At 37.4% G+C, this 15,357-nt stretch overlaps 1 protein-coding gene across 2 annotated transcripts in view; it reads right to left on the reverse strand.

Moving 5' to 3' along the window:
- Positions 1-15,357, reverse strand: part of GABRA3 (gamma-aminobutyric acid type A receptor subunit alpha3) — a 290,138-nt gene that overhangs the window by 186,333 nt on the left and 88,448 nt on the right. For both annotated transcript variants that reach the window (XM_050775341.1, XM_050775342.1), the window contains exon 2: positions 11,319-11,484. In XM_050775341.1, coding sequence (XP_050631298.1) covers positions 11,319-11,458 — 140 coding nt within the window. In that variant the 5' untranslated portion in view covers positions 11,459-11,484. The remainder of the gene's footprint in view (positions 1-11,318; positions 11,485-15,357) is intronic.

Here is a 15,357-nt window from a genome sequence, read left to right on the forward strand (position 1 = left end):
AAAGCTCAGATAGTTTTAGATGTGTGGTATTATTTCTGAGGGCTCTGTTCTGTTCCATTGGTCTCTATCTCTGTTTTGGTACCCGTACCATGCTGTTTTGGTTACTGTAGCCTTGTAGTATAGTTTGAAGTCAGGTAGCGTGATGCCTCCAGCTTTGTTCTTTTGGCTTAGGACTGTCTTGGCAATGTGGGGTCTTTTTTGGTTCCATATGAACTTTAAAGTAGTTTTTTCCAATTCTGTGAAGAAAGTCATTGGTAGCTTAATGGGGATGGCATTGAATCTATAAATTACCTTGGGCAGTATGGCCATTTTCACAATATTGATTCTTCCTATCCATGAGTGTGGAATGTTCTTCCATTTGTTTGTGTCCTCTTTTATTTCCTTGAGCAGTGGTTTGTAGTTCTCCTTGAAGAGGTCCTTCACAGCCCTTGTAAGTTGAATTCCTATGTATTTTATTCTCTTTGAAGCAATTGTGAATGGGGGTTCACTCATGATTTGGCTCTCTTTGTCTGTTATTGGTGTATAAAAATACTAATGATTTTTGCACAATGACTTTGTATCCTGAGACTTTGCTGAAGTTGCTTATCAGCTTAAGGAGATTTTGGGCTGAGACAATGGGGTTTTCTAAATATACAATCCTAACTCTTCTATTTTCTAGCTGTGTGAGCTTTGCAAGTTACCTGACCTCTCTCTGTCTCCACATTTTATCTGCAAATGAATAATAACATAACTTAGCTCTCATGTCTGTTGTAAGGATTATATGAATCAACATATATTAATAGCTTAGAATAGAGCTTGGTACATAGAACCCTATGCATGTAAAGTTTAAATGAACATAATGGAATAAGTAAGGTTAAGGAATCGAATTTCAAAAAAATAGCTAAATTAGATAACTAGGGAAAGTGTCCAGTTTGAAGCAATGTCTGGAAAACCACATTATGCCAAGAGAATAGTTGAAAGGAATGAGAGTGAGCCTGCAGAGAAGAAAGCATGGAGTATATCTGAAAGCTGCTATGTGGAAAAAGAAGCAAATGTTGCAAATGTTACAGGGCCCTATAACTAGAAGGTGTTTGAAGAAGGTGGACTTCAGCTCAATATGGGAAGCACTTTCTAACCCCTGGAGCTATGCCCTGTGGTAATAATGCAGCTTATCACTGCAGAGATTCATACTGGTAGGTGAATCATCAACCATAAAGCAGGAGAGATTCTTTCCCAGGATAGGAGCCGAGGAACTGACAGCCTCTCAGGTCCCAAGTCTGGTTCTGAAATTTTAAGATTTAATGATCAAATGCTAAGAGTATTGATGCATTGATTCTTTAATAGAAATTACATGTAAATGGAAGGGTTTGGACTTTTCACACTTATATTCCAAGTAAAAGTAAGTACATGTGTTGCCACAGGTGACAGTTTATTCTGAGATTAAGAGAACTGAGAAAATCATTTTCAAGATGAATGCTGATGCTAACAAGCACTGATACCTTTAGATAGTAGAACCAAGTCAGGCTGTAGATATGACAAGGAGACAAGCAACTCCCCAGTCATCTCCTCTTCAGTTCACTGCATCAGCTGTCACCATGGCCCACCACCATATAATGTTGATGCAGAAAATGTGTTAATATAGTGTCATATTCCTCCCAAATCATGGTCCCTACTCTATTAGTAGTGTGGAAATACGCGGCCTTGTGTGCAGCATATTTCGTTTGCCTTTTCACTATTCTCCACTCTGTTCTCCTTTCTAGAAGGCTAATTTTTATGCACTACATTAGAGGTGCCATCAGCCTCTTGCTTCAACTGGAGTTTGGCCACCTTGGCTGAAGATCAGAGGAAGACGAAAAGACTGGGCATGTAATTCCCTGGCTATCTCCCTGTGAAATCTTCTCAGGCTGGCTGTTTCCGCCACCAAAAATCTATGCACCTCTTAAGAAAGCTTGATTTACATGATATGTGTGCTGTTCACCTTAGGTTCTCACTCTATTCCTTGTGGTTTTCCTCCACTTAGATCATAACTTCATGATTAGTCTCTGCAAATATATCCTCCTAAAATAATTGAAATGTCCCATCTGTATTCTCTGGGATCCTGACAAATTCAACAAATTGCAGTCAGACCTGGCATTTGCTGCTTAGGCACTTACTTGTTGACCCATTATGAAAATTGCTGATATTAGATCATTCTGACCTAGAAAAATGTCAGTTTCAAAATGGTTCAACTTGACATTGTTCACATACATAATTCCATTTGCTAACGGTCAAAATACTTGACTAGGAACCAGGAGTATAGGAAATTCATTTATTATATGAAGTTGAAATTACTCTCTGTAGCTTTTTATCAAAAATGCAGGACTGGGAATCAGAAACTGGTGTTCTAGACCTGGGTATATTATTAACTCATTGTAAGAAAGTCAATTTTCCTTTCTGAGCCTCAGTTTCTTCATGTACAAATTTAAAAAATCAGATTATATGCTCTCTACAGGTTTTTTCATAGGTGCTATTCTAAAGTTCCAGAATCCCATATCCCAAACTATACTGTTAGTTTCTTAAAAACAGGAACTGTGTCCCCAAAGATTCCTTACACCAGAATCATCTGGGGCATTTTAGGCACTATTCCCAGAGCTACCAAATCATAATCTTCAAATGTGGAGCCTGCTTTCTTGCTTACAAATACTGAATGTTGAGAACTATTATATCTAGCACATAAGGTATACAAAGTAGTGGTTGATAAACCACTGTTGATTGTTAAAATGGCTGTGGCAGCCAATGTAGGTGGTTTAATTGAATAAATTACTCAGGTTGGATAAAATAATGCAGTAATGGATTTTTTTCAATACACAAAAACATAATTAAGAAAGTATGGAAACAAGCAATCAAAAAGAAGCAGCAGCTCTTAAGTATCACAACTGTCAGCACAAAGTCTATATTTTAAAATTATATTGGATCCTTTATTTATGGCAAATACAAACAGATTGACAACCCTAATATTTGTGTTTTTTATGATTAGCCAAGTCTAATTTTGTGATAATTTTTTTCTTTTCAGCTTTATTTTAGCTTCGGGAGTACATGTGCAGGTTTGTTATGTAGGTAAATTGTATGTCATGAGGGTTTGGTGTACAGATATTTCGTCACCCAGGTAATAAGCATAGTACCCAACAGGTAATTTTCTTATACTCACCCTCCTTCCACACTCTACCCTCAAGTAGGCCCTGGTGTTTATTGTTCCCTTCTTTATGTCCATGTATACTCAATGTTCAGCTCCCACTTATAAGTGAGAACACATAGTATTTAGTTTATTGTTCCTGTGTTAGTTTGCTCAGGATAATAGCCTCCAGCTGCATCCATGTTGCTGCAAATGACATGATCTCATTCTTTTTTTATGACTGTGTAGTATTCTATGGTGTATATGTACCACATTTCTTTTATCTAATACACTTTATTGAGCATTTAGATTGGTTCCATGTCTTTGCTATTATGAAGAGTGCTGCAATGAACATATGCATTCATGTGTCTTTATGATAGAATGGGTTATATTCCTTTGGATATATATCCAATAATGGGATTCCTGGGTCAAATAGTAATTCCATTTTAAATTCTTTGAGAAATCACCAAACTGCTTTCCACAATGGCTGAACTGATTTACATTCCCACCAGCAGTGTATGAGATAGTTGTAGGTGTGCAGCATTATTTCTGAGCTCTCTCTTCTGTTCTCTGCAACCTCACCAGCAGCTGTTATAATTTGACTTTTTAAAAATAGCCATTCAGATTGATATGAGATGGTATCTCATTGTGGTTTTGATTTGCATTTCTCTAATGATCAGTGATGTTCAGCATTTTTTCGTATGCTTGTTTGCCGCAAAAAATGTCTTCTTTTGAGGAGTGTCTGTTCATGTCTGTTGCCTATTTTTTAATTGGGTTGTTCTTTGCTTGTGAATTTGTTTAAGTTCCTTATAGATGCTGGATATTAGACCTTTGTTGGATGCATACCTTAACAAATATTTTCTTCCATTCTGTAGATTGTCTATCTACTCCCTTGATAGTTTCTTTTGCTGTGCAGAAGTTCTTTCATTTTATTAGGTTCCATTTGTCAATTTTTGGGTTTCCTGAGATTGCTTTTCATGTCTTCATCATGAAATTTTTGCCAGGTCCTATGTCTAGAATGATATTTTCTAGATTGTCTTCCAGGGTTTTTGTAGTTTTAGGTTTGACATGTAAGTCTTTAATCCACCTTCCCAGCACCATTTATTGAATAGGGATTTCTTTCCCCATTGCTTGCTTTTGTCAACGTTGTGAAAGATCAGATGTTTGTAGGTCTGTCGCATTATTTCTGGGCTCTCTATTCTGTTCCCTTGGTCTATGTGTCTATTTTTGTACCAGTACCATGCTGTTTTGTTTACTGTCGCCCCATAGTATAGTTTGAAGTCAGGTAGTGTGATGTCTCTAGCTTTGTTCTTTTTGCTTAGGATTACCTTGGCTATTTGGGCTCTTTTGGGGTTCCATATACATTTTAAAATAGTTTTTTTCTAGTTCTATAAAGAATGCCATTGGTAGTTTGATAGGAATAGCATTGAATCTATAAATTGCTTTTGGAAGTATGGCCATTTTAACAATATTGATTATTCCTATCCATGCTCATGGAATTTTTTTCATTTGTTTATGTCATCTCTGATTTCTTTGAGCAGTGTGTTGTAATGCTTATTGTAGAGCTCTTTCACCACCCTGGTTACCTGTATTCACAGGTATTTTATTCTTTTATGGCTATCATGAATGGGATTGTGTTTTTGATTTGGCTCTCAGCTTGGATGTTGTTGGTGTATGATGCTACTGATTTTTGTACATTAATTTTGCACCCTGAAACTTTGCCGAAGTTTTAAAATCAGATCAAGGAGCTTTTAGGCAGAGACTTTTCTGGGTATATAATCATATTGTCTGCAAACAGAGATAGTTAGACTCCCTATCTTTTAATTGGTATGCCTTTTATATCTTTCTCTTGCCTGATTGCTCTGGCTAGGACTTCAGTACCATGTTGAATAGGAGTAGTGAGAGAGGGCATCCATGTCTTGTTCTGCCTTTCAAGAGGAATGCTTCCAGCTTTTGCCCATTCAGTATGCTGTTGGCTGTGGGTTTTTTCATAGATGAAAAACCCTTATTATTTTGAAGTATGTTCCTTCGATGCCTGGTTTGGGTGGTGGTTTATACCTGTAGTCCTTTGTTTTAATGAAATAATGTTGATTTTTATCAAAAGCCTTTTATGCATCTACTGAGATAATTATGTGTGTTTTTGTTTTTAGTTCTACTTACGTGGTGAATCACATTTATTGATTTGCATATGTTGAACGAACCTTGCATCCCAGGCATAAAGTCTACTTGATCATGGTGGATTCAATTTTTGGTATGCTACTGGATTTGGTTTGCTACATTTTATTGAGGATTTTTGCATCTATGTTCCTCAAGGATATTAGCCAAAAGTTTTCTTTTTTGTTGTGTCTCTACCAGGTTTTGGTGTCAGGATGATGCTGGTCTCATAGAATGAGTTAAGGAGGAGTTCTTCCTCCTCAATTATTTGGAATAGTTGCAGTAGGAATGGTACCAGTTCTTCTTTATACATCTGGTAGAATTTGTGAATTCATTTGTTCCTAGACTTTTTCTGATTGGTATGCTTTTTGTTACTGATTCAATTTTGGAACTTGTTATTGGTCTGTTCAGGGATTCAATTTCTTCCTGGTTCAGTCTTAGGAAGTTGCATGTTTCCAGGAATTTATCCATTTCTTCTAGGTTTTCTAGTTTGTGCACATAGAGATGTTCATAGTAGTCTCTGAGGGTTTTCTGTATTTCTCTGGGGTCAGTAGTAACATCCTCTTTGTTATTTCTGATTGTGTTTATTTGGATCTTTTCTTTTTCTCTTTATTAGAATAACTAGTGGTCTATCCATCTTATTCGTTCTTTCAAAGAACACACCCCTGGACTTAATCTTTTGTATGTTTTTGTGCATCTCAATTTCCTTCAGTTCAGCTCTGATTTTTGTTATTTCTTGTCTTTTGCTAGCTTTGGGGTTGGTTTCCTCTTGGTTCTCCAGTTCCTCTAGGTGTGACATTAGGTTGTTAATTTGAGATCTGTGTAACTTTTTGACTTGGGCATTTAGTGCTATAAACTTCCCTCTTAGCACTCTTTAGCCATGTCCCGGAGATTCTGGTATTTGTATCTTTGTTCTCATCACTTTCAAGAAATTTCTTTATTTCTACCTTAATTTCATTATTTACTCAAAAGACATTCGGGAGAAAACAACCCTAATATTTGAGCCATGATTTTAGTAGTCTCGTGCCTCAAAAGTATTAATTGCACTGGGCTTGGAGGAAAGTAAAGAAAAAAAGTGTTTCTAATTCAAGAAACAGAGATCAGGTGTGGTGGCCCACACCTGTAATACCAATACCTTGGGAGGACAATGTGGGAAGATCTTTTGAGGTCAGGAGTTTGAGATCAGCCTGGGCAAGACAGTGAGACCCTATCTCTACAAAATAATGTTAAAAATTAGCCGTGTGTGGTGGCTTATACCTGTAGTCCCAGCTACTCAGGAGGCCCAGGCAGGAGGATTATGTGATCATGTGAGCCCGGGAGTTTGAAAGTTTGAAGTTACAATGAGCTATGATCATATCACTGCATTCCAGCCTGGGTAGCAGAGTAAGACCCTGAGAAAGAAACAAAGAAAGAAAAGAAAGAAAGAAAGAAAGAGAGAGAGAGAGAGAGAGAGAGAGAGAAGGAAGGAAGGAAGGAAGGAAGGAAGGAAGGAAGGAAGGAAAGAAAGAAAGAAAGAAAGAAAGAAAGAAAGAAAGAAAGAAAGAAAGAAAGAAAGAAAGAAAGAAAACATGCAATGATTGTATTGCCTCTTTATTAAAATCAAGCACTTCACTCTGCTTTTTCAGGTAGGATTTCTTGGCCTCCTCCTTGACATAATTACTGAAAACCTAGGCTATCTGGTTTTCTAAGCAACAACAGGATGCCAACAAACCATTGTAAACAGGAGACGGGACGTAAGAACTAACACTGGCCAGGCGCAGTGGCTCACACCTGTAATCCCAGGACTTTGGAAGGCCGAGGTGGGCAGATCACAAGGTCAGGAGTTCGAGATCAGACTGACCAACATGGTGAAACCTCATCTCTACTAAAAATATAAATATCAGCCGGGCGTGGTGGCACATGCCTGTAATCCCAGCTGCTTGCACTCAGGACGCAGAAGTTGCAGTGAGCCGAGATCATGCCATTGCACTCCAGCCTGGGTAACAGAGTGAGACTCCATCTCCAAAAAAAAAAAAAAAGAAAGAAAGAATAAAAGATTCAAATGAATATAATGAACATGTGCTTGAGAGTTTTTTGTTTGTTTCTGTTTGTTTGTTTTAGAGATAAAGTCTCACTGTGTGGCCATGGCTGGCCTTGAACTCCTGGGCTCAAGAGATCCTTCTGTATCAGCCGCCCAAGTAGCTGTGACTATAGGCATGTGCCATGGCATGCAACCATGAATTTTCTTTATGATGACCAAAAGTCACAAAGAAATGGGACTATTCTGTTTAAAAAATCCTTGTTTAGGATTATAAGAAAATATGCAATATATTTTTAGAACACTGTATTATCAGAGTTAAAATGTAAAAGGCTTTAACACTTGAAGTGGTAAGGTTCATTTATTTAGAACCTTCATCTTATTTAGAATCTGTCATGTCCCAGTGAAGTGAAATACATGAGGAGTTAACAAAACAGAACTGGTTTTATTTTCCATTTTGGAAGAAAGAACAAAAAGAGTCTTATATACCAAGATTCTAAGGACATACAAGCCCAGTTCTGCAGCCTCAGCCACAGAGATTACTGTAAAAATGCTGATATAAGATGAAAAGACTCAGAGTACATTAAGATAATCAACCCTGCAAAAATAATTAGGAATACTTCCTACTTCAAGATGCATGCTTCCAAGAATATAGGACAATAGCCAAATGTAAAATCAAAAAGAAAAAAGTCACTACCAAGGAATAAAATACCTTGTGTAATATTGAAATATTGCAGGACTAAGAAGTCATTTCTAGTAATGATATTCCTTGGATGAGAAGGGATTTTAAAGTCTAAAAGGAGTTCAACATTGCTGAATAACAGAGTTTGGTGGCAGAAAGACTAAGAAATAAGGCTAGCAAGGTGGGCAGAAGCTGGGTCCTAATGGGTTTTATAAAATCATGTTAAGGAGTTTGTACCTTATTATAGGGACAACAGAAAACCATGAAAGGGCTCTAAATAGGGTAGGTATGGCCAAACATGCATTATAGGAAAAAATAGTTACAGGGTGGAGGTTAGTTTGGATGGAAACAAGATTTTAGGAAGTAAGACAAGGTTCGTGCAGTGGTCCAAGTGGGAGACAACATCAGACTAAACTAGGGTGCTAGCAGAAAAGTTGGAAAAAAGTATATGAATCCAAGAGATATGGTAGGTAGAAATGACAAATCTTGGTGATTGAGTCGATCTGGAGAGTAAAGGGTAGAAAACCGGCAAAAATGATTCCAAGTTTCTGGCTTGAACAACTGGGTACATAGTGGTACCACTGACTAAAACAGGAAAAAAAAATGGAAGAGGAATATTTTTGTCTGTTTGTTGTTTGTTTTGTTATGTTTGTTCTTTAGGGTGGGGGAGGGAGATGAAGATAATTAAATACAATGGGCATGCTTAGTTTAAGAAGTGTGTGGAATAGCCAAGTGGGCATGTTCAGTAGACAGTTGGATATAGAAGTCTGACATTCAAGAGAAGTCTGGAATGAAGATTGAGATGGGAGTCATTGGCATTTACATATATAAGGTAATTACATCATAGAAATGGATAAAATCACTCAGGGGATCTGTAGGATAAGAAGTGTGCCTAGAACAAAACAAGGAAAAACACAAACACCTGAGGGGTGAACAAAAGAAGACTAAAAAAGATCTTTATATCACAAAGGTCTTTGATGTTCCTGTGTAGTATTGTGGAAAATATTGCAGAAAGCATAGTCGTAAAAGTATAAAGAAAATCAGATGTAGTATTTACTATTGGTATAATACTATTCTCGGATCCCTTTTACTGGGCCAGTGAAATTATCCTGCAGCCACTTTGGAAAATTACTATCTGTGGAAGGGAGTCGCGTCACCTAAAATGTCTGGAAGACTATGCCTTTCTCCAGGGGATCCATAGGTAAAGACTAATTGAGGTGAGAGTACACAAGCCTGGGTCCCTTGCCTCAAGGTAGGACAAATATTTTAGTGCCATTTATGCCCCATTTCTCCTCATGAGGTCAAATTGAGGCTGCACCTTTGTTTCACTTCTTCTCTTTCCCTATCTTCCATCCCTTACTTCCTTACAGGTTTCTGTTGAAACTGACCTCTCAATAAATCATTTGCTCAAGAATCCTTGTTTCATACCCTGTTTCTAGAGAACCCAATCAAAATTCCAGAGAATTGTAGTGTCTCTGAAGCCAAAGAGAATTATTATTAAACTATATGTTTATATTTTATGCATGTTTCTATGTGTATTTTTATTTCACAATAAAATGAAGTTAAGGATGGAGAAGTCAACAATATTGGAACGTAAGAACAGACAAGTGTTCGTTTCAGCAACGGAACCAACATTGGCCATCTTGGCTGCAGAAGTTGCCTTAGAGTCATTGGGCTGGAAGCCAGATGGCAGCAAGTGAATGAATGTGTGAGAGGTAAATAGATGCAATGAAGGATACCACTCCTTCAAGAAATATGGCTATGAATGGGAGTAAATAATTAAGGCAGTATCTGGAGAAAAGATTTTTAAATTTAAGTTGAGTTATTCTTAAACATTATCATGTTTAAATGCTAATGAGCCACAGCCAATAAAAAGGAAAATGTTGAAGATCTAAGAGAGGAGAGATAAAATTGAGAGTAAAAGAACTATTTTTAAGATATTACAGAGGTGATTCAAGCCTGGGCCAGGGTATTGTCTAAGAAGAAAAAACTTTGTTTTTTCCTTGTAAATTTGTTTGAGTTCTTTGTAGGTTCTGGATATTAGCCCTTTGTCAGATGAGTAGATTGCAAAAATTTTCTCCCATTCTGTAGGTTGCCTGTTCACTCTGATGGTAGTTTCTTTTGCTGTGCAGAAGCTCTTTAGTTTAATGAGATCCCATTTGTCAATTTTGGCTTTTGTTGCCACTGCTTTTGGTATTTTAGACATGAAGTCTTTGCCCATGCCTATGCCCTGAATGGTACTACCTAGGTTTTCCTCTAGGGTTTTAACCCCATCAAAAAGTGGGCAAAGGATATGAACAGACATTTCTCAAAAGAAGACATTCATACAGCCAATAGACACATGAAAAAATGCTCATCATCACTGGCCATCAGAGAAATGCAAATCAAAACCACAATGAGATACCATCTCACACCAGTTAGAATGGCGATCATTAAAAAGTCAGGAAACAACAGGTGCTGGAGTGGATGTGGAGAAATAGGAACACTTTTACACTGTTGGTGGGATTGTAAACTAGTTCAACCATTATGGAAAACAGTATGGCGATTCCTCAAGGATCTAGAACTAGATGTACCATATGACCCAGCCATCCCATTACTGGGTATATACCCAAAGGATTATAAATCATGCTGCTATAAAGACACATGCACACGTATGTTTATTGTGGCACTATTCACAATAGCAAAGACTTGGAATCAACCCAAATGTCCATCAGTGACAGATTGGATTAAGAAAATGTGGCACATATACACCATGGAATACTATGCAGCCATAAAAAAGGATGAGTTTGTGTTCTTTGTAGGGACATGGTGCAGCTGGAATCCATCATTCTCAGCAAACTATCACAAGAACACAAAACCAAACACCGCATGTTCTCACTCATAGGTGGGAACTGAACAATGAGATCACTTGGACTCGGGAAGGGGAACATCACACACTGGGGCCTATCATGGGGCGGGGGAGGGGGGAGGGATTGCATTGGGAGTTATACCTGATGTAAATGACGAGTTGATGGGTGCTGACGAGTTGATGGGTGCAGCACAGCAACATGGCACAAGTATACATATGTAACAAACCTGCACGTTATGCACATGTACCCTAGAACTTAAAGTATAATAATAATAATAAATAAAAAAATTAAAAAAAGAAGAAAAAACTTTGAGATCTCTTTCTACTTTGAGAGTCTGAGCCTATGACCTTTTTTCTAAATATAATGTAATGTATAAGTATCAGAGACCAGAGTACTTGGGTTCAACCAGGGGAAAATCCAGAAGTTTTGGTCTGAGGCAAACATTTATCATTGTCTTCTTTCATCCTAAGAGTTAGGGGTTCTTACCCGCCAATGTCCTGCTTCACAAAGTCCCCAGGTTCTTGTCGTCTTGATTCCCCTTGACCAGTGGTTCCAGGGAGAATATTAATCAGGAAAAGAATCCCAAGGCTGGTCATGTAATAGTGACTCATTTGTGTGATTATCATCTTCTTAGGCACAAACTTGGAGAGACCTGTGAGAGTCACAGTTTAGATAAGGGATAAGAGGTAGGGAGTAGAAAACAAAGGGCGAGAGGAGAAAGAGGTAAAAAAAGAGAGAAAGAGATGTTATTAAACTCCATTAGAGTCATTTAACTTCTCTAGTGTCTAGTTACTCAGTGCTTAATTCAATAGTCCCCTTTTCCCAGCTTGTCAATGCCACCAAAATCACTCCCAATATAACTTTCTGCTAAATATACCAGAGCCCATCCAAGAAAGGATGCATGGAGTAGTGCAAAGAGCCCTAAGTCAGTAATCAGGAGTCTGAGGTTACTGCAACATCTCTTTCCTTGGCTTCACCCCATGTGATCAGGTGAATCACAGAACTTCCCTCAGCTTGGGTTACCTCTTACAATCCAAGATCTTAAAAATATTCTCTCACGTCTTCATTTTATTTCCCTCCAATCCCCTGTTTGATCTTTAGTGTTACAAAGTCCTTTGCCTTGGTTAACTGTGTAATATTGTAGAGAATCCTAGTATCCTAGTATATTAAGACCTGGAGTCATTTATAGCATTTTTGGGATTGATTCCCATCTTCATAGAGTTAAACAATTTTCCAAAAGATTAAATGGCCCGAAGTGGATAGACTGTTTCCTCTAAATTAGGTTGAGAAAATACTGAATAATGAGACATCATGGCTCTTGAATAAAAATGCAGTATTTCCCCATAAAGAGATATTTGAAAGCAAACTTGTTCCTTTCGATGGGGGCCACAACATAAAGAGAGATCCAAGCCTACTTCCTGACACTGAAATATCTAAGAGGTCAGCAAATTATACTGGTGATAGAATTAGTAATTTGGAATTCCCTATAAGGAAGGCTGTTTTATGAACTCTGGATCAGTGGAGATCTACCCAAGGCACGGGGTTAAGAAAGTAGCGAATAAAGTGATGGTTACTTGCTACCTCTAATTTGTGTGGCTTCTTTGAATATGAGATACTGAGAACTTGAAGGAGACCTAACTCTGACCCAACAACATATCCTTTTTCAGTCATATCGGTGGATTAATTTTCAGAGAAAATGGAGAGATATATAACTGTTTTTTTTTTTTCAAGAAAGTTTATACAAGAGACCAATATGTAAAACAGATGCACATTAAGGAGCTATTCTGGTTGGTGAGAGATTAAGAACAAAAGTCCTTTTAAATTCATCCCACATGCCTCAAAAAAGCAGCCACTGGATCTATATTAAGCTGTTTTCATGAATCTGGTATAGGCATACGAAAAACTACAACAATGGAGAAGATAGACTTATGACATGATGAAGTGTCAACATTAGAGATAGAGATAATCATAGTATTAGATTGCACCATATGAAATTGCCAATATTTCAAAATTTTGGTTTTACCAAAGAAAGCAATTTCTTAGGTCAACCTAATATATGAGCTGTGACATCCATGGTTCATGAACAATAAAAGAGTTGATGGACATTTTATAGGAGTATACAGGAATGGTACTGTTCCAAAAACCATAGTATATGAGTAAGAAAAGATGGTGCATGATCAGACAACTCCGAGCACAAGTAACTTCCATGGTAAGGGCAGTAACCATGATATATGCTCAAACATCCACAGTGCTTTAGCAGACCTTAATGTATAATCATATGACAAGAATTAATGCTCAGATAATCATGATACATGAATTGACAACTACTCTACAGGAACAGAGACACTTGGGCTAGGATATGAAGTTCAAATTGTAGAAATAATCCATGGAACATAAGACATAGCCATGATGCATGCTTAGAAAACATGAGTCCATGAATAACGATCCTGGGTGTAGGAGAAGATGGCCATGCTGTGTAAACAAAGAGATCCACAGTGTGTGTTCAGCTATGCTATTCTACTATATCACTATGGGTTATGTTCAAATTATCATGGTGGGTAAGCAGCTAACTATCACACTAAGAATAGATGGCAATTAAATTCCCACGATTTGGAAAGAGAAAACTAAGATATATACTATGATACATAAAAAAGACAACAGCATTACATGAAATCATAACTAAATAACATGTCTGTGACAGTGAAACAAAGAGCCTTCAAAAATGATCACACATCCATGTAGCTGGAGGCAAATACAGTATATGCATAGACAAACATGATACATGTGAAGAAGCATTTGGTACATCAATTCTTATCCATGATAAATGCACACAGAATATATGTATCATAGAAACCATACTACAGGAATTTAGTGACATAGTTTAGGAGCAGACTACAGTGCTATGGAAGTAGACTACCATGGTGCAGGAACAGAAAAGGTCATGGTCCATGAGTAGGCCGACATGGTCAAAAAATTTCCACTGTAGCAGAAAGGTAAGATATAGTTGCAAGTGAACATAGTGAAGAATTGATATCCTTGGGGTAATGATGACAATAGTGAATAAATAGCTATTTGTAATGTACGAACACACAAATATAATGCACATATCCACGGTGAATAAAATGAAAATTACAGTGAAGGAACATCATACAAATATTCAGACAACCATGACATACGAGCAGAAAGTAAAACCTAATGCTGGTTTTAATCAAGAAGCCAGGCTATGTTGCAAAAGTAGACAACCATAGTGTATGCTTATATAAGTACAGCACATAAAAAAAAAAAGTCCTGTGAGTTTACAGCCAACCATGGCACAAATGCAGATGCCTTTGGTAGGAGCAGATTGGCTGTGAAACAGGAGGAGACAACTCTTGTGCAAATTCAGATAATCATGGTGTTAGAGGAGATTATCCGTGATACATGAACACATAATCATGACACGTGCTCAGGCCATTATAACGTGTACTTGCATGGTCAAATTAGCAAATGATTACCGACAAATTCACCCTACTCAAGAGCTAAAGGAAGGTACAAGGAACAAACAAATAGACGAAAATATCATTTATAAGTTGATGACTTGCAAATTAATATCTTCATTCTAGATATTACCTCAAATCTATTTTTGTATCTAGATATGGGTTCCAGGAGATAACACATATCTTAAACTCATATTGTAACTCATAAGTAAAACTTAAACCCAGGTTAGGTTCAAGATATCTCTCACAAAGCTCTGTACCTAAATGTCTGAGAGGCATCTTAAACATAACATTTTCAAATCTGAAGTTCAGATATCCACCTCCACACACATATATAGACCTGGTCCTGTGCAGTATTTCCCATCTCAAGTAATAGTGACTCTGCACGTCCAATTGCTCTGATTGAAACTCTAATGTCATTCTTGACTCCTCTTTAATGTTCATACCACACATCTGATCTATTAACAAGTCTCATTGGCATTCCATTCAAAAGGAAATATATCCAAAATAAAGCCACTGATCATTACCTCTGTTGCTACCACTCTAGCTTGTCATCTCTTGTCAAGATCATTGTAAAAGCTTCTTAACTGGTTTTGCTGCCTCTGTCCTTGCTCCCCTAGAGTCTGTACCCTACACAGTGGGCAGAGGGAACTTTTAAAGTGTTTAAGGCAGATAATTTCTTCCCTCTGCTCAAAATCCTCCCATTTCTTCCCATTTCAAAAGCCTCACTCTCTTAGCATTTTTTGAGAATACATTATATTATTAACTCTAGTCACCATGTTGTACAAGAAATCTCTTGAACTTATTCCTCCTATATAACTGAAATTTTGTATCCTTGAGTCAACATCTACCCACACCAGCCCACGACTTCCAGCCCCTGGTAACAACCATTCTACTCTCTGTTTCTATGAAATCACTTTTTTAGATTACTCCACATATAAGTGGCATCATAAGGTATCTGTCTTTCTCTGTATGCCTTATTTCACTTAACATAATATACTCTAGGTTCATCCATGTTGTCACAAATGACAATATTTCACTCTTTTTGA

The sequence above is a fragment of the Macaca thibetana genome, chromosome X, assembly GCF_024542745.1.
Source record: "Macaca thibetana thibetana isolate TM-01 chromosome X, ASM2454274v1, whole genome shotgun sequence".
NCBI lineage: Eukaryota > Metazoa > Chordata > Mammalia > Primates > Cercopithecidae > Macaca > Macaca thibetana.